Source organism: Mixophyes fleayi, chromosome 1 (assembly GCF_038048845.1).
Source record: "Mixophyes fleayi isolate aMixFle1 chromosome 1, aMixFle1.hap1, whole genome shotgun sequence".
Taxonomy (NCBI): domain Eukaryota; kingdom Metazoa; phylum Chordata; class Amphibia; order Anura; family Limnodynastidae; genus Mixophyes; species Mixophyes fleayi.
This window is the reverse complement of record NC_134402.1, coordinates 218470914-218496393: the sequence shown is the minus strand read 5'-3', so window position 1 is coordinate 218496393 and position 25480 is coordinate 218470914. Positions and strand designations below refer to the sequence as shown.

The following is a 25480-nucleotide window of genomic DNA, read 5'->3' as shown; positions in this document are numbered from 1 at the left end:
AGGTCTCTAAAGCATGGTTAACTTTGCTAATTAAGAGACAAAATTTGACCTGATAAAGTTGGTTATATTCTCATGTAATGGAAACTCCGATATATCGAATAACAATCATGCTCCATAAGAACTTAACATTGAGCTCCAACAATGTTTTCACATGGCTATGAAGGTGAATAGCAAGTGCCTTTGATTGGAACTATTATTTTTATACCCTCACATGGATTCTGTAAGTTCCCAAAATAAATAAAGATAGTGATTTGTTGAGAAAATGGACAATTGCCTCTGCAAATTATAGTATTATGTATTGGTCTTGGGGTTACCCCCACGGAGTCGGAGTATAGTTCTTTCTTTAGAAAGTGCAAAGATAAGTGCAGAGAGAGGGCGTTTTTTTTATCATCAATTTTTTTTTTTTTTACATTGACTGAATTATTATTAGGCATTTGCTGATACATTTAGTCTCAGTATTTTGGCAATTGAACCATGAACGCTAATTGATTTTATTGTATTTTGCAACATCAACAGAGGTATTGTAATGCAATAGTGATTGTCAGAGTACATTTTGTGGTTATTCTTCTATACTTGGTATATGTTGTTTCTAACCTATATACTTGTGAAGGAGAGATTTCAGTTCATATGTGCCAGTGCAGTTTGAGGAGAATAGTGGTCTGGGTTTTCACATGCACCACCTTTCTGTATTCACTACAATTTAGTGGGCAAACATACATCAAGGACAGTATAATTAAATTGGCCCATTACCGGCCTGCTTATGATCCAAAACAATTATATTTCAGAATGATTCAATAAAGGTCTATCTGATAGATAGGTGAGTGCTGTTGGCCTGGGTGCAGATATGTGCCAACTACACTGACTAGCTCTTTGTGGCATCCAGCCGCTTGGCCTGAGCAATGAGCAGCCAGGTCTTTCTAACTTGCCTATTATATGAGAAAACTGATCCTGTTGCTTGGTGCTCAGACCAAACAGAATGTTCACTTCCAGCATTGTTGGGGTCCTCATAATGGAATTGGCTCATATTAGTCAGGTGATACTGTGACAGACTATATGTGACCAGAGTTTTCTTGCAGTTCCCAATGGGTCCTGGTCCGGATGGTCCAATGGGAGGAATGGGTGCAATGGAACCTCATCATATGAATGGATCATTAGGTAAGTGTCTTACAATGAAATATAGATATATGTGTATATTGCAGTTCTATATTGTCTTTATGTAACCAGTATTCTAATAGTAACTTTGTGTCTGACAATAGAATATTGAAGATCAAAACCAAAAGATGAATAACTGAATGTGGTCACTATGTACTCAGAAGTGTAAATTGTTTCCTCTAAATGTGGGGAAAATAAATGTATGAGATTTAACGACCACACTCATATTAAAATGGAGGCAGGCATAAAAGAGATAGTATGACTTGCATCCAAAATACCAGACAAAACGATTCTATACAGCTTAGACATTTTTTTAGAAACCCCACTTCTTAGCAATAGAAGATTCACTCCACAAATGCATCGTATGTAATATTATAATTTTAAATAGGTAATGAAGAGAATTTTTTTCTTTAATCAAAATATGAATAGTCAGAAGAATGGAAAATTACAACAAACAAAAATGATAGCAATGGAATTTAATTTCAACAGCAAAATAAAATGTCAATAAATAACACAACATCCAAATAGAGGCATATGTGTAGTATGTGACAATTTGTCTCAACATCCTTAAATTCTGATGCAATGGTGACATCTTGTGGCAGTTATTGTAACTGCAGTTGAATATAATATACAGCAGAGATGCTCACTGATCCCCGTGAACTGGTTTTGGTTTTGAATCTGGATTAGCTTTGTGTTTTGTTTTTGGCAAAACCGCCCTCGTGTGTTTTGGTTTTGGATCAGTTTTAGAAAAATTCCTAAAATATGCTAAATCACATTATTTTGCTGTTTTTTTTGTTCCTACATTATTATTAACCTAAATAACAACAAATTTCAAGTAATTTGCAGTCAATTTTGACCACCTCACAAATACTGCAGCGACCTGGCTGGATGGTAAGCGACAGAGCAATTACTCAAAAACACTACCCAACTGCTCTACAGACTGTGCTACTCTTTCTGTTTCCCTCTGTGAAATGGCGCTGGATCGCCGTGGAGAGCGGTACTTATAGAATCCAAAACTCGCGCGATCCAACAACATAGCAATGACTTTTTGCCTCGTTTTCAATTCTGAAAAAGCTTGAAAGTACTGATCTGGTTCGGCTCGGTACTCGGATCTGCTAAGTTCGGGTATGTTCGGTTGTCGGGAACCGAGCCTGAGCATCTCTAATATATACTAGATAAATAAAAAATGTGCACACCTGTACAATAAAATAACAATAAGATAGTGCAACACGGATGTAAGGGAGCAACAAGGACTTGCTCATTTGAGTTCATGAAATACAGGGAACCTTCACATTAGGCACTGTGTGGTTAGCTACACAGTCCCAGTAAAGTAAAACATGTGGATCATATGTAAAATATGGCAATTTTCCATCGACTAACACTAGAAAATGAAAATAATACAGATGGTGGATAAACATGTGGAGCTGCCTTTAAGAGTAGATTACATTGGAATATTAAAAGCATTCAACAGGTCAAATTTTCCTAAAAACAGTTGTAAATTTGGCCTATAGTCTGAACCAAATGATTTGTTGATTTAAATTCACGATTTATACTTTTTAATTAAAAGTCTTGGTTTTAATCTTTTTTTCTCTATGTATTACAGGCTCTGGAGATATGGATGTGTTGCCAAAGGTACTAAAAATATATATTGGGCTAAGAGTTATGGAAAATGTGCTTCATCTGAACAGTAAAAAAGAATCCTTATAGCACAAGTATTATTGTTCCTAGTCTATGTGTGTTGAGGGGGTATTTTATCACAAAGGTGCTAAGTTTATATGGGTAGAGACAAGAACCTTAAGAAAACATAAATGTTGAAAAAAGTATTGAATGTGATTTTATTAAATCCAACATTTTTATTTTGTATAAAACTGCCATACATCTAAATTTTTAGTGACACTGCCATTTTTAGGATTTAGAATATTTTGTAATGATGAACCAATGAGGAACAGACCAAGTGTAAAACTATATATGCATGTAATAAAATGTTTGAACATTCATGCTTTCTTTGTAGAACTCTCCAAATAACATGGCAGGGATGAATAATCCTCCAGGAACGCCACGTGATGATGGAGAGATGACTGGGAACTTCTTAAACCCCTTCCAAAGCGAAAGCGTAAGCGCTTTACATTTCTGTCTCAGTGCCAAATAGTACAAAATGTATAAGTCCTGTAGGTGGGCCATTTACCCTTTGGAGGCTATTATTACATTAGCCATAACCGTTTTATAGCTGTGACTTTCTGCAGGATAGCATGGTCATGAGCAATCAATGTTGTTGTCAAATGTGTTTAGAATTAATACAACACAAAATAAGTCACTGAAATGATATACCAGTTTTCTGAAAACTCCACAATTTAGAATCATTGATAAATTGAAGTCTATCATTCATAATAAGGTGGCCTAATTATTTTTTGGTACTACTTGGAATTTATACATATTTTAAGCACACTTTTCAAGATCCTTGTGAATATACCATAATGTGTAAAGATAGGTGCACACTTTTTTTCACACATTTTCATGAACAGAACATGCAGCAAAACAGGTGCCTTTTCCGGTATATATCCTTTCATTTGAACTGCAAATCGTGTACGGATTTCTACTGAATATAAGACAAATCTTTAACCTCTACACAGTAAATCTAGCAACATGTAAACAAATTGCCATCCCACTCCACCACCAAGTGTGGTAACACAATTGGTAACAAAGTCAACTTTCTTTTGTGTTACTTTTCCCATCTCTTTTTCATGTGGACAACCCGCCTGAAATCCAGATGTTTACCAGTAATGGGTAGATTAGCCCAAAGAGGGGATACTACCTTGGTACACATGTAAGACTGTCAGTGTTGTCAGGGATGTATGTAACTAAAGACCAAAACGCAATGATAGTGGATGTATTTCATTACTGTTGGCCATTGCATGTTCACTTTTCCAATAAACTTCATGAACATACTGAAAATACTGTTAGAAGGTCTTGTCTACACATGTCATTTTATACAATTACACAATACATAGCTGTCTAAATAGTTAATAATAATAATAATAATATTTATGCCTTCAGCAAGATGTATACAATACAAAACATTTCCAGACATTAACTGTCATTTTTTTCTCTGCACAGTACTCGCCCAGCATGACCATGAGCGTGTGATATCCTCCGATACACCATTGAGCCTCTCCAGCGGAGGACTATCCGTGTCCAAGCAGTGGGAATTATAAATTAGTACATTGTATATTTAAAAGCAGGAAAGCACCCACCCTTCAGGCTCCTTGGCATACTTTTCAAAGACACAAAAAATCCTTACAGAGAAAATGATTGGACTGCATTTCTGCAATGACTTTACCTGTTAAACAGTGGTGTGGGAGGAGGACATTTCAGTCACACCTTTGTAAAGTTGTTTCTTACTCTTCTGCCCAAGGACTAGAGGATCTTTCCTGGACTTTCAATAACAACTTGTGAAGCCGGGGGTTCAAATTTAACCTACGTATTGTGATTGATCCTTTTGAATCCACCAAGAATGATAGTTTGGTTTCCAATGAGGAGCATTGGGAGACTTCAACAGTATCATAACATATGGACTTCTTTTGTGCCAGGAAAACTATCCTTCTGACATTGAAGAAGTTAAAGCAAATATCTGTGCAAGTTTCTGATTTTATTTATTATAAAATTTCTTTCTGCTTACTGGATCTTAAGGAGACCTAAACTCCTAATGTCTTACCTCCATATCAGTGTACATTAAATCCAACTGTCCACAAGAAGGACCCCCTCATGCAAGTGTGCCCTGTGATATCCCTGCAGACCCTACGTTCAAACAGGGTAAAGGTTCTTGTAGCCTGTGACAGATGAAAATGGAACTCTGTGGATCTCTCTGCTTGTGTCACTTCCATCACTTGCCCAATTTTTACAGAGTGGAAAAAAAAGTCCAGGGTTTTTATAATATTCCTATATTACTATGTACAACATGGGATCTTGTTGTCTAACACATAGATGAACATTTGTGGAAACTGGGAAGTAGGTAACTGCAAAAAAAAGGTGCTGTCACCCTGTAGCAACCAAAAAGATTTTAACTTTAATTTTCTAGTACAGTTTAAAGGTGAAAGCAAATGTCTAACTGGTTGCCATGGTAAATACCACCTTTTTGCCCATTTATTTGTGAACCATTTTTTTATTTTTTATAAATGTCCTTAAATAGAATAACAGTTTCTTTTCTGCTGTTTGCACAGATAGAGTCTGTTTCTATTGACACTCGGTGCATCGATTGATCCATTGCCTCTATCTGCGCAAGGCTGCTATTGTTGTTCAAAGGAGCAGACATGAAACACAATAGAGTCAGAGTGTGATATGTGGGCACATATTATGAATTTAAAGCGCCCAAATGTGCTACAGGTCTAAAATAATGTGCTCCATCTGTACACTAAACAACCTGATGGTATTATCCAGCAGACAATGATAAGACAATTTCGAGAATGTTTATGAAGAAAGCTACACAGGAAAAAGTGCTCACATTTTCTAAACTGTTCTGGAAAATTAGCAAATCGCTCTGGGTTACAGCAAGTGTCTAATTGTTTGCTATAGGTTACAGTAGTTTTTGATAGGCACCAGTTCTAAGCAACTCTTCAAAGCCTTCATAGTTTGGATAGAAGCAAGCTCAGTGCCATTTGTGAAAACCATAGTGGAAGTTATTACAGTTTCAGGATCTGGAACTAATGGAAGAATATGTACAAGATACAATTTCTATACTGTAGAGGCTTACCTAGATGCAAAAGATACGCCAGATTTTTTTTTTGCCAATACAGGAAACATGTAAACCTGAAGCAATACACTTATGCCAGAATGCAATAGTAAAACAATATAGTAATCTTTGAGCTCCTTTCATCCTGAAAATAAAAAAATATTGCATGGATTCATTTCTGAAAAAGGTTTCGGGCTCCTGCAGGGAGTGCATTACATAGACTCTTTATGGACATTCACTGTTGTTAAATATATAGGACTATTGCCCTCATTTGTAGATGTCTCTGTGGTTTAACGTTATATCAAAGAGATTAGGCAGTTATATTGCAAAGGAACATAGGTGATGGATGTCGTGTGAGGTCTCTGTAATAGTCATGTCTGTGTCTTCCAACAGTCAGGTCTATCTGTGATGGTCCATCAACATTTGCAAGAAATTCCATTAAACTATTGTGACCTTTGATGTGTTCATCAGTTTCAACAAAGAACCCAAGCAAGGTATCCCTCCAGAGGCCGCCCTAATCTGGCAAATAAGTAGGGCTCTCTAGTGAGAGGATAGATCTCCCTCAGCTCCAACTCTGATCTGTATCTTACTCTTCATACTCTACATTACACTAACAGAGCTAGAGAGCAACACCCAACACAGAGATCCCGGGGGTTCCATACATCTTCTGTAATGCAGCCAATCTGGGTGGAAACATTGCAGGTCAATGCCAGCTGATTATTGTCCGTAAATACATAAAAAGGAAAGCTATATAACAGATGTTGTTAGAAATATTTGGGATAGGCCATATGATTATCTGCCACAATTGTTTAGGATATCAGCTACCTGACATAAATGGCTTTATGTCATTCACAAATGAGAAAACCAGTCTACAACAATGTCCTATTACTCCGCCAAGCACCCATGTTACATTGATTCCTTTTTTAAACGTATGTAAACAAAAGTGAATTGTTTTTTCAAAATGTTAAAATATAGATTTGTTTATTTAGCCTTTTGCAAGTTCGAAGGATGCCCAAATATAATTTGGGAAGTTCCTGATTTCATATTGCATGCCATCTTGCAGCCCAGGCTGGGAGTAGTTGTTCAACAAACCGTTAAAGAACCACAAGCTGTCTGCTGTGATTTAACCTGACAGACCTAGTATAAATTAGAGGTCAGATATATGCTAAGCACACATACATATCTCGGACACTCCTCCACATGTAATCCAGGGGCCCCTAGTTAGGAATGTTCAATATGGGGGATTTCTGGTCTGCAATACTACTGTGAAAAATATTATACCAGACACATAAACCCCTTCAAGGCTACAGCAAAGAAGGGCAGACAGGAGGATAGGAAGTAATTGTATATACACTTCACATGGGAGCCTCTCTCTTTCTCCCTCCTTCGGAGCCTGCAGGGACAAGGGATGTTGTAGGGGGAAACATGAACCGTCTTTTACATAATACGGGACACATTTTAACTTTCTTATGAAGGATTTTTTTTCTTTTTTTTTTTTTCTAAACATAAAGGACCTCATTGCAAAAGATGTCTGTGCTCTTTTTGTTGGTTTATTTGATTTTTTTTTTTCTATCGTATCCCAAAGCAACTTTGTACAGGATTATGCTAATGACCCATGTCCTTCCTATTCTTAATTTTTATACTTTTACTTTTCCTCCTGCAATGTCTGCGTTATTCTAGTGTGATGTAAAATACTGTAACATTAGGACAGGATTTAAAAGACAAAAAAATAAAATTGTACCGCTATTTGTTCTTTATATGATGACAGTATTTGGGATATAAAGCATTCTCTCTCAGAGCCTGCTTTGTATTTTGCTCGTAGGGTTAGAATTCAGTCCTAGATTTTAGTTGTCCAGTGTAGAATATATATATATATATATATATATATATATATATATATATATATATATATATATATATAATATCATGTCATTTGTATGTTCTTTATATTGTAAAAATTCTTTAGACTGAAAGAAGTTGCTTATCAAAAAAAAAGAGAAAAAAAAAACAAAACTGCATCAATAAATGTAATTTGATTTTTTTCATATATTTGAGTTTGACTATTTGTATTAAAATTGACATAAACCTAAGGGACATTTGTGAAATAAAAACTCACTCTGACTTTTGCACTAGGTCACCTGGTTTTACATGTAAGCCCCCTCATTGGGGTAGCTGGATTGGGCAGGGGTGTTTCATGCATTCGTGTCCCTAATTTTGCACCGACGTGACAAAAAAGTCACATTTAGGAAGACTTTCTTGTTTTAAAACTATGTACACAGTCTTCCAAGCAAAATGACTTGAATTCTCCAGGTTGACAGAGGTGCAAAAAGTCCAAAATTGCCTTTATTTTTATTGTGAAGTATCGTATTAGTGTGTACGCTCCAACGATCATGTTTTTGTGTTCCAAAGCACATTGGACTAAAAATCTCTGTAAACAATCTAACAGTGTTGTTCCAATTCTACAGTGTTTGCATTAACACCCCAGCAGTGTAGGCTCCATAGAATTTACAGAATTTATGCTGATTGGGACTTTGTCGATGGATTAATGATATTGCATCGGGAGAAATTTTCTATAGTGTGTACCCAACTTTACAGTTTCACTTTTATGGGAAAGCATGTTTCTAGGTGCACTTCGATCAATAGAATAAAACTTTCACATACACACAATTGACAATAGTGTAGTAACAACCCTTTACGCTCACAATTAAAGCATAGATGAGGATAAAGAATGCAGTATTTTGAGAGAAAACAGAAATTAGGGACTTCATTTTTTTCTATTCTTAAAAGAGCCTTTATGTGTTACCTATTTATTTTCCATTCTAGGAGATTATTCAGAATATATTCATAATTTTTTTTATTTTATTTTTTTATTCTATAGTGCTTCTCAAAATACAACAGTGTTGTGTAACCATTTTCTTAGTTAAATATTAGGCAAACTTAAGATGTATGGTTTACTAAAGCTTCTAAAAAGAAAAAGTGGAGGTGTGGCCCATAGCAACTAGTCAGATTCTACCTATAATTTTCCAAAATGTGTTAGATAATAGCTACAATCTGATTGGTTGCTATGGGCAACACCTCCACTTTTTCTTTTTAGAAGCTTTAGTAAATCTACCCTTGGGTGTTTACATGTAAACTGCTTATCGCCTGGAATTGAGATTCAGATAACAAAACAGTAGATATTTGACTGTCTTTGAAATCTGAGCTTGGTGTAGGGTCCTACACAAAACTGGTTATTCTGAATGTGAAACAGAACTAACCTGTAATCCTTAACCAAGATTATTGGTACAATAAATGTGCTTTGCAATCTTTTTGCACATGTTCTTGAGGTGCTTCCTCCTTACTTCTCTTAAACTTAAACTGGTGATTCCCTAGATCCTCTCTATGTTTAATCCAGATGGCAAAATACAAGCAATCTTAGGTGAATTTTTAATATGACACAAAACATGTTCTATTCATAAATAACCTATAAAACTCGACTTTTAATGGCTTTTATACATTTCTAAACTAGTGCAGGCCTGCCAATGCGACATTTTTTATCATATTATTAAACTTCCTGGACTTTTCACAGTAATGTAGCTTTCGTAGTAGTAATCTATATTGATACCGAACAAGCATTTGATAACATTGAATGGAAATATTTATGGGCTAACTTCTTGTATAAGCCTCCTCTTACATGTAATTATATCTGCAAGTACATGCCAGATCACTTCCCTTTTGTAGGGGCCATAGTTACAATTGCTCATTATTCCTGCTAGCAATTACAGGAGAGAAAGAACCATGACATTGTGAGTTGCCGAACATTGAGAGACTTGATACATAGTCTGATGACACAATGGTGTAAATCTTGCTTGAGACAATGAAGTTTGATGCATCTTCAGGCATGAGTCAATTTGACAAAGTCCATATTGCGTCCATAAGACTCTTCTGAGGAATTATCCATAACTCACACCTGGACAATCTGAAGTTATGAAGACTAAGTATTATAGTCATAAGTACCTAAAGCAATTTTTCACACAAACCATAAATTATATATTTGATTATCTATTTTTAAAATTAGGTTCTTGCTCAAAGGACTATGCTTAAAGAGCTTCACCGATGCATATCAGTCAGATTATCTAGACAATCTGACTGATATAGTTTGGGTATCTTCAGTAGTTTGGGTATCTTATAGTTTTATACATAATACTCCGGTATGGCTCTACTCAACAGGAGAGGATTGGCATTACCATAGATCTGTTTTTATTACTTAGTTGATTTATGTGTTGTGGTGGATTATAACCAACAAAAGCAACTTTTCTAGAGGCAGTGCTTGTTGTCTCTTATGTTGCTTTAGCCAATTTAGTATATTTTTTTATACATTCTTTATTTGTTCAATGCGAAAAGACAGAAAATATTTCATGGTAACCCATAAGAGTAGGCACATGAGAAAAACATCTTTTAGATAAACCACATTAGTATCACATGGACACCCACTAATTCCAAGCTTTAACAAAGCTCATTACGCATTAATTTTGAATACAATACTAAACAGAACATTGAGAACACTCCCAAAAGAGGAGGGAGACCTAGAGTAGACATAAAGAAGAGAAGAAGAAAGAGAAACACAAAGGGAGAGAGGGTTAGGAATGGGGAAAGGGTTATGTGGAGCTAGTTGGTGTGGAGCATACCATTTTAAATTCATCTGAGTTTTTAAACTCAATCCAAGACACCCAAGTGGCCGTATATTCCGCAAATTTATCATTGGCAGAGAAAATAATATCGTCCATGGACATATAATAATCAATTCTATTGAACCAGTCCATAATCGAGAGAGGAGTTTGAGATCTCCAGCGAGTGGATATTATTGCCCTAGCTGCATTAAGATATTTTAGTAGTGATTTTTTACGGTCTGCGGGATGAAATATTCGCCAGGTGTCGGCCAGCTGGTGGTCATGAAATTCCCACCTTACCTTGCGGGCATCTCGAAGAGATGTCCTGGGTGCTCCTGTAGAGGAGTCAATCTGGGTAAGTAAGGACCAATTCAGATCTCCGCCTAGAATCACCACCCCCTCTAATTGGTCTTCAATTTGTGCTAGAATTTTGAAAAGAAGGGAACCTGAGAGTTATTCGGGGCATATATATTAACTAATGAGAATTGTTGGTCAGAGATCTTAACTTTGATAAGCAAAACTCTCCCTTCCACTATAACTGTTGAAGAGATTTGGGAAAGGTGTAAATGTTTAGCAAATAAGACCGCAAACCCCTAGATTTAGATAGCGGGTAGTTGCTGAAAAAACCCGTGGGGTAGTAGTGATTAGAGAGTGATTGGGCATGACTCTTTTTAAAATGAGTTTCCTGAATGAATGCTATATCCACCTTGTCTAAGTGTAGTGTATGTAGAAGGTGGGAGTGTTTCTGTGGGACATTTAGACCTCTAACATTGGTAGAAATAAATTTCAACTTATCCATTGAAGAAGGAGTCGGCAGCGTTGGTCATATTTGTACCATCTGTAATATGCAGGGGCGAACCATAGGGCAGAGATCGAAGTTTCCGGCTTGTAGGCATTAAAGGAGCTCCGGGAGGGGGAAAAGAGGGGGAGAGATAGCGAGGAAGGGGGAGAGAGAGGAAAGAGGAAAAAACAGAATACACAAAAAAGATAGAAGAGCATTAACAATTGGTACTTATAAAGTAACATTGTAAATTACCGTCACAAAGACCAGGGGGGACAATATTAACCCCTGGGCAATACGAACAGGATGGAGAAACCAAGGGTGTACTGGGGGTATCGGTACTACCCCAACCAGGAATAAAGTATTGAACTAGAATTTTCAAACAAACTGTAATCAACGTATCAACATAAGCCAAAGTAAACTAAGGGGGATTTATGAGGAATGGCTCGTAAATGGTCTTCGCTGGACCGAACCATCCCTTTACTAATAGCGTTAGTATGTGTAGCAGAAAGAGTAAAGTTATACCCAAGTCTATTGCCAGAAATATCTGGTAATGAGGTGGCGAATGGGGACAAAGGTAAATGATTAGTTTTGTAGTAGCCTTATCAGGGAACTGTAAGCCCAATTTGCATCAAACACTAAAAGTATATAAAGGAAAAAAATTATTCAAGACAAATATAGCCTCTAGGTCAAGTCTCGTTCTGGGCTCCAGCCGGATTCCTTGGACGGGCTCTTCTGTTGTTTCTTGAGACCTTATGCCAACCTTCCCTATTGGATGTGGAAATTGGGAATTGCGATGTGACCAGATTGTCCCAATCTGGAATCTGTAGTTTAGGTAGATTGAGACTTTCACAAAAAGTTCCAACATCCGAGTGGTTGTGAAGTGTCACCGCTTTCCCATCATGGTTGACTTGAATACTCAGCGGGAATCCCCATCGGGACCGAATGGAACATTGTTTAAGCCTGTCAGTAAGGGACTTCAAAACCCGTCTTTGTTGTAGAGTATACCAAGACAAGTCCTGGAATATTTGTATTTCATGGCCGTTGAAATCTATAATTGTCACTCCTCATGCTTTCCTCAGAATCGCTTCTTTAACCGAAAAATAGTGCAGCCTGCAGATTATGTCGCGTGGATTTTCAGATTGGGTGCTCTTAGGGCGTAGGGCTCTGTGCGCCCTGTCGAAGATGATTTGATCGTTTGGGTCCGCTTCAAGAAGCTCATTGAATATTTTGGTGAGAGCGTGCGAAATCCTCTGAGGGGGGATATCTTCTGGAACGCCTCATATTCTCAGGTTGTTGCGATGGCCTCTATTATCAAGGTCGTCCAATCTTTTGCGGAATTCGCCAAGTTGTTGTGTGACCATACTCTGGAAACTATCAATTTGCGAGTCCACAGACTCTGCGTGGTCTTCTATGGCAACAATTTTTTCTGACATCTGAGATAATTCTGGCTTAATTGAAGCAATTTATGATTGTAAGGTCTCCTGGATCCGAGTCTCAAGAGCTTGAAAGTCCGTTTTAGTTGGAAGTGTTTTTAGGTGGGAAAGAATTTCCCCCAAGTCTCCCTTCTCTGACATGGTAATAGGAGATGTAGAAGTTGTGGATTGTGGTGAAGTTGATGGGTCTTGTGCAGGCGACTGTGGCGTTGCAAGTGAAGATGGTGTAGAAGCGTTAGTGGCAAAAAGTTGCTGAAGAGCCCCTTGAGGAGTGGAATCTCTAGTTTTCTTCTGTACTATTTGTGCAGGAGTTTACTTGTCTTTCCCCATTTAGCCGAAAGCTACACATGTATTGACATCCTTAGATACAAATGTTGTCTTACTTGAGCAAGCCTGGTCGGGAGACCCTCGAACCCCCTCCCTGGGCGGGCGTATATTGGACAGACATATTCAGGATTACATCAGCATGGATATGCGTGTGGCGTTTTACCTTGACCTGACATTTCTCTCAATGATAGTGTGGCAGGAAACCAATTTAGAGAGGAACCCAAGAAACTCAGGCTGAATTTTTATTATGAGACACTAGATGGCAGGATTGCACTTAATAATGTTGGATTACAGCCAGTGTGATTATTAGAACTCCACAGTCTAGTATGTCCTGATAATGCTTAGTATCTTCTGTGTTGGAGATCAGGTTATATAGACCTTGTGGCTGAGAGGATCTCACTTTAGGTTGTTATAAATTCTACGTGGGCTAGTATTTAACTTAGCCAGTCTCCCACTCATGGGCTGGAGTCTGACATCAGGCTTTCCGCTAGGTCCCTCTCTCCTAATCACCAAGCTGTAGTGTGACTAGCCACAAGTGCAGGCAGAATATTACTCACTTTTTGACAAGCAGCCTCGTGTGTTTAGGCACTTCTGTGATTCAATGACAGTGGATCCAGACCTCAATTAGATTGCCCTCAGAGTTCTCAGTGTCATGAGCCGCCGGAAGAGACGCAGGCAATGGTGGATCTCACTTCCGTTTTTTCCGGCGCCACCCACGCGGTTGCTCAGATGGAACTATTTTCTCCCCAGTCTCCACTTCAGCCGGGACCACTTCCAGGACACCGCCCGCCTGCCGTGTCATACAGAAGACAGTAGTCATTCACTCACGCCGCCTTCCTCTAGCGCTCACCCCACCAGTCACGATCAGGAGGTGCCAGGTAGAAGTGAGCTCCCAACAACGAAAAGCTGAGACCAGCGAAGGGGGCCCAAGGGAATCGAAGGTGTTCCCCGCAAGAGACCTCGCTTTTATGAGCTGTGTAAATGCTGCACAGCTGTCGCTAACATAGATTTAAGCCCTCAGGCTCACAGAGCTCTTCTCTCTTGCTGCCACACGCTATGGCTGCCAAGCCACGCCCCCAGCCAATTTAGTATATTGAGTTAGGAGTTCATCATTATACAATATGACCTGACCGTAGGCTATAGGAGAGTGTAGGTATTTTGGTTAACAGCCAATCGCAAGTGAAGTGAATAACATTGATTATCTCATTACAATGTCATCTAACAAGGGGTGGGATATATTAGGCAGCAAGTGAACAGTCAGTTCTTGAAGGTAATGTCAAAGTTGCTCAGATCCATACGCATGCCTTTTTTCCTGCTTCCATGACAAGAACCAAATTGTGATGTCTAAATGAATGGGCCAGAGAATTCCCAAAACGGCAGGCCTTGTGGAGTGTTCCCGATATGCAGCAGTTAGTACCTACCAAAAGTGGTCCAAGGAAGGACAACCAGAAAATTAGCAAGAGGATCAAGGGTTGCGTAAAGCTCAGTGATGCGTGTGGGACACATGAGCGAAGACAAGGCCATCAGGTCCAATATTAGGCAATACAAAAAACGTAAACCTCCACTTTAGAGCACTACCATATCATTTTTGTCCTGGAGAAAGCAACATGTCATATGGAACAGAAAATAAGATTTAAACGGGTCAGAGCTGTTTTGGCAGCACGAGGAGAACCTACACCACCTGCTTAATAAGGCAGGTGCTTTTAATGTTATGACTGATCGGTGTATATCACATTGGAAAAACTTAAAATTTCTAGAACTATTAACATTAACGCATTTTTAGATCTAGAAAAATAAAAGCTATTTGAAAAAAATAAGGGCTTTAATATCTGTATAAGAATAGAAATTTTCTCAGTTCTTACAACAAAATTATGCTGGTGGGCCACAGGTGGGGGTTGTCACACATCAGGATCTTAGCCGCACTTACCTCATCCGCCGCTGTCATATCACAGCTACCTGGGTCCCTTAAGGTCGTCGGCAGCATTCCCGTCATCTACACCTCCATTTGTAAACAAACACATACTGTTTGCATCCAAGATGGCCGCACCCATGCAGCAGAACAGTCAGGTGATCTTTCCAGACCAACCAGATTCAGTAGCTGTGATCACATGATCTGTACAGCCAATAGTTGTTTGTGACACCCTATTTAAACCCGGTGCTGTGATCTGTTTATTGCCAGAACAACACACTTCTCTCCAGAGGATAGTTCTTGGCTCCAGTGTTCCTGACAGCATTTCCAAGTGCTCTGTTTCTGACAGCATTATCAAGTGCTCTGTTCCTGTCAGAATTTCCAGTCTTCTCATTTCCCTGCTATATTCTACATTCAGCAAGAACATGAGCAGGAAGATCATCCAGGCTGCTAGGTTCTGTTCCAGTCCTGATCCAGCTGGTCCAAAGGGTCCCGAATCGGATCAAGAAATACAGACGACCGTGACAGTTTGTTCTGGACAAATGGATCCGCTAGTGGAACATCCCCCGAGGGAGGACTCTGTCCAAATATTAGCTAAACGCATTGAGAGACAAGAAACTAACCAGGGGCACATTTAGAGATTCTTGCAGGATGTATCTACGCGTATGGATATCTTGCAGGTATTCCGCAGTCAACCATGCCATACTCCGCCTGAGCCAGTAAGATTTGCTTCACTACCTACTCCATCCGGACTCCATCTTCCCACGCCAGCTAAATACGATGGCGATCCGAAGAATTGCTGCAGGTTTCTCAACCAGTATAGTATACATTTTGAAATACAACCCAGGAATTTCCCTACTGCACGTACCAAAACTCCTTATATTATTTCGCTACTATCAGGGCAAGTTCTGGTGTGGGCATCACCGCTCTGGGAAAAATCTGACCCAATTTTATCTGATATTGATAGATTCCTGTCTACCTTCCGCAGAATATTTGACGAGCCTGGTAGAACAACATCAGCTGCTTTAGATATTCTGCGGCTTCGGCAAAGGCAGCAGTCCATGGGCCAATATGCCGTTCAATTTCAAACACTTTCCTCTGAGCTGTCTTGGAATAATGATGCTCTTGTTGCAGTCTTCTGGCAGGGTCTGTCTGACCACATTAAGGATGTATTAGTGACTCGGGACCTACCTACAACGCTAGACCAATTGATTACCATCTGCAATTGGGTTGATCTTCAGTTCAGAGAGAGAACTCTAGAAAGGAGGAGGCTGAAACACCCCAAGTTCCGCCCTACTCGACGGGTCCGTGCACTGTCCTTTCCCTGAAGGACCAATGCAACTAGGCAAAGCATGCCTTTCGCCCACCGAGTGAGAACGGCGAGTTAGAGAAAAACTTTGCTTATACTGTGCTAGTTCCGGACATCCGCTACATTATTGTCCTCGCAAGTCTGGTAAACACGCCCTCCTAGCTGACGATGAGGAGGTCAGCCTAGGAGTGGCCCTTCGCTCCCCACAAGGCAAGGACTATATTATCCCAGTCACCCTGAAACACGCTCAAGGCTCCCAATACATTTCAGTCATGCTGGATTCTGGAGCAGCTGGGAATTTCATGTCTGCCAAATTAGCTGCTGAACTAGCCATTCCTCTAGTGAAAATTCCTGTGACCATCTTTCTCTCTGCGGTTGATGGTAGCCGTATTCCAGGGGGTACCATTACGCATCAGACTTCTCCAGTGACTCTCCAAATAGGAGTTCTGCTTTCTGAGTCTCTTACCTTATTGGTCATCCCAGAAGCCACTAGCCCTGTGGTTCTCAGGTTTCCATGGCTTCAAACGCATAACCCCCATATCGACTGGTCGACTCCACAAATCTTGGCATGGGCTCCAACTTGTTTTGAGTCCTGTTTACAACGTGTTCTTCCACATTGCTCCACCTCTGCTAAAGAAGTTTTGCCAGTTCCTTCTGCCTACCAAGAGTTCACAGACGTTTTCAGTAAGCAGGCCGCTGAAACTCTACCACCTCATCGGAATTGGGACTGTCCCATTGATCTTGTTCCAGGTAAAACCCCACTGCGTGGCAGAGTCTACCCTCTTTCTATGCCTGAGACAAAATCTATGTCTGAATATATAAAAGAGAACATGGAAAGGGGCTTCATTCGCCCATCCTCTTCACCGGCAGGAGCCGGGTTCTTTTTTTTGTGAAGAAAAAGGATGGCAGATTACGTCCCTGCATCGATTACCGCGGTCTTAATGACATTACCATCAAGAACCGGTATCCTCGGCTCCTCATCACAGAGTTAGACATCAAATTATTAGAGTTATTATTTGAGTCAAAGGTGCCTAAATATTTATAGTTAGATTTCCGCGGGTCCTACAATTTGATTCGCATCAGGTGTGGCGACAAATGGAAAACCGCCTTTAACACCAGGGATGGGCACTACGAATATCCTGCCATGCCATTCGGTCTGAGCAATGCCCCAGCGGTTTTTCAGAATTTCATAAACGAAATCTTTCGGGACTTACTGTACCATACTACTGTGGTATATTTGGACAATATCCTCGTTTTCTCCTCTGATATCCAGTCCCATCGCAGACATGTTAAAGAGGTCCTCAGCCGTCTCAGAAGGAATAAACTGTATTGCAAGCTTGAAAAATGCACCTTCGAAGCTGAATCCATTCCATTCTTGGGGTATATCATCTCGTGGCCTGGTCTCCGTATGGACCCAGAGAAGGTGCAAGCTATTCTTAACTGGCCTCAACCATCTACACTAAAGGCAGTACAGTGATTTCTGGGATTCGCTAACTATTATCGAAAATGTATTCCTGGCTACTCTACTGTGGTAGCACTACTCACCGCCCTCACCAGGAAAGGAGCTAATCCTGCTAAGTGGTCTGAAGAAGCCCAAACTGCTTTTCAGCTTCTGAAACAAGCATTTATTTCTGCTCCCATACTCTGGACAGGTTAAATCTGGTTGCCTTTCTACTTGGAAGTTGATGCCTCATCTGTCGGAGTAGGGGCAGTTCTTTCCCAAAGGCCAGCAGATGAACAATGGCATCCCTGCGGGTTCTTCTCCCGAAAATTTTTACCAGATGAACGAAATAATGCCATAGGGGACAAAGAACTGCTTGCCATCAAATTGGCGCATGAGGAGTAGAGGCATTTACTTGAGGGAGCTCGTTATATTGTCACAATATACACAGATTACAAGAATCTGCTCTACCTTAAAACTGCACAGTGCATGAACCCACGTCAGGCCCGATGGGCACTATTCTTTTCTCGATTTGACATCCATGTCACCTTCCAGCCGGTTTCAAAAATTGCAAGGCCGATGCTCTGTAACGTTTTATGGTGAAAGAGGAAGATTCCATCACTGTGGATTCGCGGCCTATTATCAGCCCACTCAGCATCGCAGTCAGTAGACCTGACAATACACCTCCCCAGGGGAAAAGTTTTGTTCCTGAGAATCTGTGTAAAAAATTTCTCCAATGGGCACATTGTTCCAGAATTGCCGGTCATGCGGGCATCCGCAAAACTCAATCTTTCATATCAAGAAATTACTGGTGGCCCACGCTTCATCAGGATGTTCAGCAATTTGTTTCCGCATGTGGCAGCTGTGCCCAACATAAAAGTTCAAGACAATCTTCAGCTGGTCAACTTTTGCCTCTGCCTATTCCCACCAAACCCATGACCCATATTTCTATGGACTTTGTTTCTGATTTGCCTAATTCTAGTAATTTCAATACCATCTGGGTCATCGTTGACCGATTCTCTAAAATGGTGCATTTTGTTCCTCTCCGTGGCCTCCCATCAGCACCTATACTGGCTCAGCTATTTAAAGGAGATCTTCCGTTTGCATGGTTGTCCTGAAGAAATGGTCTCAGAGGAGTTCAGTTTGTGGCGAAATTCTGGAGATCCTTGTGCCAAGCACTACAGATCAAACTAAACTTCTCTTCGGCCTATCATCCCCAATCCAACGGGCAAACGGAAAGAGTAAATCAGGACCTAGAAACATTCCTCCGTTTGTATATATTCTCTTCTCAAGATGACTGGTTAGATCTGCTTCCTTGGGCAGAATTTGCTCATAATAATCATTATCATGAATCCTCTGCTTCCACTCCATTTCCTACTGTCTATGGCCTACACCCCAGGGTACCCTTGTTTACTCCACTTCCTACAGCTTCAGTACCTGCCTCTGAAGTCTTCCAGCCGGTTTCAAAAATTGCAAGGCCGATGCTCTGTAACGTTTTATGGTGAAAGAGGAAGATTCCATCACTGTGGATTCGCGGCCTATTATCAGCCCACTCAGCATCGCAGTCAGTAGACCTGACAATACACCTCCCCAGGGGAAAAGTTTTGTTCCTGAGAATCTGTGTAAAAAATTTCTCCAATGGGCACATTGTTCCAGAATTGCCGGTCATGCGGGCATCCGCAAAACTCAATCTTTCATATCAAGAAATTACTGGTGGCCCACGCTTCATCAGGATGTTCAGCAATTTGTTTCCGCATGTGGCAGCTGTGCCCAACATAAAAGTTCAAGACAATCTTCAGCTGGTCAACTTTTGCCTCTGCCTATTCCCACCAAACCCATGACCCATATTTCTATGGACTTTGTTTCTGATTTGCCTAATTCTAGTAATTTCAATACCATCTGGGTCATCGTTGACCGATTCTCTAAAATGGTGCATTTTGTTCCTCTCCGTGGCCTCCCATCAGCACCTATACTGGCTCAGCTATTTAAAGGAGATCTTCCGTTTGCATGGTTGTCCTGAAGAAATGGTCTCAGAGGAGTTCAGTTTGTGGCGAAATTCTGGAGATCCTTGTGCCAAGCACTACAGATCAAACTAAACTTCTCTTCGGCCTATCATCCCCAATCCAACGGGCAAACGGAAAGAGTAAATCAGGACCTAGAAACATTCCTCCGTTTGTATATATTCTCTTCTCAAGATGACTGGTTAGATCTGCTTCCTTGGGCAGAATTTGCTCATAATAATCATTATCATGAATCCTCTGCTTCCACTCCATTTCCTACTGTCTATGGCCTACACCCCAGGGTACCCTTGTTTACTCCACTTCCTACAGCTTCAGTACCTGCCTCTGAAGTCTTCCTAAAGAATTTTGCAGGCCACTGGCGCGAGCTACGGGAATCTCTACTTAAAGCGTCCCAATGCTTCAAAATTCAGGCCGACAAAAAGCAACGAGCCATTCCAAGCTTGAAACCTGGAGACAGAATCTGGCTGTCTACTCGCAATCTACGCCTCAGAGTTCCATCTATGAAATTCGCTCCTCGCTTTATTGGACCATTTAACATCTCCCGGGTCATCAATCCAGTGTCCTACAAATTACATTTACCATCTTACCTCAAGGTACCCAACTCCTTCCATATCTCTCTCTTAAAACCACTGGTACTAAATCGGCTTTATACACCCAAAACTGGTTTCTCCTGAAGTGTAGACTGAACATGGTGACGAATATGAAATTAAAGAGATCTTGGACTCTCGGTTTCGACATAAGACCTTACAATATCTAGTCGACTGGAAGGGCTATGGTCCAAAAGAGAGGGCCTGGATCAAAGCTTCTGATGTTCATGCTCCATCTCTCATCAAAAAATTTCACCGCAAGTTTCCAACTAAGCCCGAATCTAAGTGTCCAGTGGCCAATCGTAAGGGAGGGGGTACTGTCATACATTGGGATCTTAGCCGCACTTACCTCATCCACCGCTGTCATATCACGGCTACCTTAGAGAATGAAAAACTATGAATCCTCTGAGATTGAATCCTCAGAAAATGAGGGTGAAAATAGATCATATAACAAAGGAAGAGGATTTCATAGGTTTTCTTTGTCCCCTTTTTAGGGGAAGCTTCGAGACCCCTGGGGGAAGGAGGGTCAAACCTAAGCGAACCAGGAGAAGTAAGTCGAAATCTACGAGAAAGACAACCAAAACATGGAAAGACAGTTACTCTACCAGCAGGAAACAACGGAGGGGCAGATAGATGGAGAATTACTCCATCAGCAAAATATAATAAGACAGACTGAAGAACAGGCCCTACAAATAATTAATCTATCAGATTTAACACTGTCCACATCACATATTAAATTATTAAGTAGAGGACTGTCTTTCTCTCCTACTACCGATTTTGACCGCTTTTCCTGGGAGAGAGATCTGAATCTCTTCACAAGGAAACTTAAATTAACCAAGTTCTTCAATGATATTGCAGTAATAACTTCAACAAATGACACAAATCCAGATAATCAGGATGATTTGAACATAGGATTGGATGCTGGACATCTTGAAAGTCTGAATATTCTGGAAGAATTAAATTTGGAACAGGGGACTGTGGATCTTGAGAAATCACAGAAGAGACCTATTTGTCGGAAGAAGTCCTCATTTTTTCCTAAGGATCTGATATGTCCACAAATTAAAACCTTTGAGTATATGGTGTCACAGGATTTAGATCAATTAAAAACTAAACCTAATTATAACAAATTTGATAACCTCACAAGGGATGAGAGAAAGGCGCTCAAAGATATACGCTCATGGGGGGAGGTAGTCATTAAAAGTTCTGACAAAAGGGGCAATGTGGTGATCTGGCCCACTCATATGTATAGAACAGAGATGTATAAACAACTAAAGGACAGAAATTGCTATAAACCTCTATTGGGAAATCCGATGGAAGAATTCAAGACATCATATGATAGACTCACTCAGAAAGCTTTTGAGGAAGGAGTCATCACTAATACAGAACTTAATTTTCTATGAGTAGATCACCCCAAAGTGGCAACCATTTACTTGTTACCCAAAATTCATAAAAATGCAAAAATACCACCAGGAAGACCTATAGTCTCAGGCATAGGTAGCCTAACTGAGCAGGCCAGCATTTTTGTTGATACTCACCTGAGAGAATATGTAACGTCATTACCGTCATATGTTAGGGATACTATGGATATCCTCAAAACATTGGACGGGTTAATTTTGGATCAAGATACATGGTTGATCACTTGTGACGTGGAGTCTTTGTACACCAGCATAAAACACGATATTGGTATCAAAACAGTGGAATTTTTTTCTACAAAGTAATACCAACCCAGAATTTAGAATTTTCATCTTAAACCTTTTGAAATTCATTCTGAAGAAAAATTTCTTTGTTTTTGAAAACCAATTCTATTTGCAGGTGCGGGGCACAGCAATGGGGGCTGCTTGTGCCCCGACCTTTGCAAATCTGCATCTGGGTCAATGGGAGAGAGATGTCGTCTTCCATGATGATTTGGCCCAATATACAAACAATATAATGACATGGATGCGCTATATTGACGACATCTTTATCGTGTGGCAGGGAGACAAAGAATCATTTGAGAGATTTATTCAGATCCTTAACACCAATGAAAACAATCTCAAGTTAACAAATGAGATGGATAAACATCATATCAATTTTTGGGATATTACCATCAAAAAAACAAAGGATGGCAGAATAGAGATGGATCTCTATAGAAAGAAAACTGCAACAAATAGTGTTCTTCACAATGATAGTTCACATTTCCCATCAGTCATTAAAAATATACCTAAGGGTGAATTTCTCCGATTAAAACGGAATTGTTCAGACTTAGAGGATTATAAAAAACGTTCAGAAGAACTTAGTACCAGGTTGATACAACGAGGATACAGTAAAAGATCAATTAAAAAAGCTATTAATTCAACAACTAGATCAATAGATCGAGTGGATTTGATCTATCCTAAAAAGAAACCTGAACCGGATAATAAAATTTGTTTTGTAGGTGACTTCTGTCTACAATGGAAACAAATTAAATGTATCGTACAACGACACTGGCCTATACTTATGTCGGATGAAAAATTAGCTACATTATTGGGTGAGGAAGCGAATTTCAGTTGGAGACGAGCACCCAACTTAAGGGACAAACTTGTACAGAGCCATTTTAATCCATGAAAACAAATGGTGACTATTAAAGGTTCATATAAATGTGGGTCTTGCAAAGTATGCTCAGTAATGGTTAAAACTACAGAAATATATGATAAGTATGGGCAAAAACATACCATTAACAACTTTATTAATTGCAATACCAGGGCAGTTATTTATGTACTGAAATGCACTTGCGAAAAAATCTATGTTGGAATGACAAGTCATCCCCTAAAACAACGAATTCTGCAACATGTAGGAAGCATTAGAAATGCTTCCACAGATAAACAACGCTTCAAACCACTTACCTCTGTAGCACGCCACTTCTTACACATACATGGAGGAAAATCTGATGGATTATGTGCATTTGGGATAGAGAAAATTTCTATGGGAATAAGGGGAGGTGACATCATGAAGGTACTGCTTCAAAAAGAAAGCAAATGGATCTTCTTACTCCACTGTCTTATACCACATGGTTTAAATGAAAACATTAACTATTCTAGCTTTCTATAAAATCCCAATATAGCAATAATCATATTCGGATATGAGTATAGGCACATGGATACATTTATTTCGTATCATTTTATATGATTATGTTTCCATAATGAGGACAGATTGAATCCCAATTGAATATTCCTGACTTAAGGGCCCATATTGGGATAATATATTAAGAAGATGTGGAATTATGTATATCCTTTGGTTAAGAACAATTGGAAGACAGGATTTTATTAGACAATGATGCCATTTTTAACATCGTTGTTAAATTAATTATTTATACATCAAATGATGAAATAGATATAATTAATTATATTATATATATTTAATATATTTTATAAAAAGGATTAATATATATCTTCTTTTTTACACTCAAGATATTTATATCCTGTCATCTTGTCTAGGCACCTAGGCACTTCCCTTTTAGATGATATATTCTATGTGTAGTCATCATGGTCATGAAGCACGAATAAAGACACGTATACAGTTTCTTTTTATTATTTATTTCTTATTTATAATCACATTTAATATCTTCTGTGAATAATACAATAGAAGATCACTCATTTATATAGAAATAATTAATAATTCATGCACTATATATCATAACAATATGAAAGATACACCAACATTTAAATTTATTCACAACTATTAAAAAACTTAGAAAATTTACATTTAATACTTATTAATAAGTAACCCTCACACAAATCTTAAGGAATTAAGAATATGAATACTTACCTTCTTAACAATCATCATGCATAGTTTATTTTTGTCAGTCACTTTCTCTCTATTTTTAGAGACTTTGGGTATATTCCCCTTCCCTCACTTTCAATCACTTAGATTTTCCTTTTATCACTTTCAATCTTTTATTCCATCATTTTTACACATACATATATTTTCATGTTCACTTCTCAATTGATTACTGGCATTGTATTATACAATCACTTATGAATCAATTTGAATATTCATAAAGTTGGTCATGAATCAACATATAGTCATGGATATATAGATACACCATTCCACCCATTAATCTTCTCTTTGGAACAACACAAACCTCTGTTGAAAGGAATGATATTTCTTATGGACGACATAATCCTCTTTTTGTATGGACTAACATATGATTGGTTAAGATAGACATCAATCACGGAAAACGCGAGACTATTGGCTGCTGGGAACATAAAAGACTCAGTCCTATCCCAAACGGGTAATATCCCATGACTAAGCCTAAGTGGTGAAACGTATGTCTGGCACGTGACGCATGACGTCACAGACCCGAAGGTAGGGAGCTGGTCAGCGGGACTTCTCCACTATCGTGTCTCAAAATCCAGGTCATTACCTTAATGCAAATAGCAGGCAATATCTCTATGTAAGACTAACTTCAGGCTTTAAAGAAAGGGCAATATTAGTTCTATTGGGCATTGCCGATATTCATAACAAGTAGCACAGTCTGGTCCATTGGGAGACACATACCACGAGTAGTACATTCAATAGGCAGTCCACTTATACCCCTGGACATTTATACACGCACAGATAGTGCGCTACATGTTACAACTATTTATACCAAAATCCTCTGCTGCTACTAGTTTGTAGTGGAACAATCCTCCCAGTGTTAGAGAGTTCATTGGGAATTATAATATTGGTCATATATTTTGCAACATTATTACATGAAGGGATACATCTGAGAGCAAATATATCGATAGCACTCAGGTTAACAATCACCCTTTAATGTAACTCAGTGACAATTGTTCAGAACTATCCAATATTGGTCACATATTTTGCAATATTAATGCATGAAGGGATACATTTGAGAGCAAATATATTGATAGCATTCTGGTTACTCTGGTTGACAATGACCCCGTAATGCAATTTAGCAATAACGGTTTGAAAGATTGGATTAATTTTATCTTTACAACAGGGGCTCATTCCACTGTGGTATGTGGACCAATATAGGACATAGATCAAACTGTCTGTTTATTTACATCTAGATTGGGAACATATGTGAAGTAACCATCTATACCTATTGGTACTTTATTATATGCAATGCCCCCCTGGTGGTGTATTCATTAAATACATGAGCTGTTTGCTACCAATATCATC

At 39.2% G+C, this 25480-nt stretch overlaps 1 protein-coding gene across 1 annotated transcript in view; it reads left to right on the top strand.

The window, feature by feature from the left end:
- The window catches only part of SSBP4 (single stranded DNA binding protein 4), a 396764-nt gene extending 388839 nt beyond the window's left edge, over positions 1–7925 (top strand). Inside the window, exons 15-18 of the mRNA XM_075205294.1 lie at positions 1077–1155; positions 2756–2784; positions 3164–3265; positions 4267–7925. Of these exons, the coding sequence (XP_075061395.1) occupies positions 1077–1155; positions 2756–2784; positions 3164–3265; positions 4267–4296 (240 nt within the window). The 3' untranslated portion in view covers positions 4297–7925. The remainder of the gene's footprint in view (positions 1–1076; positions 1156–2755; positions 2785–3163; positions 3266–4266) is intronic.
- The last annotated feature ends 17555 nt before the right edge of the window (positions 7926–25480 follow it).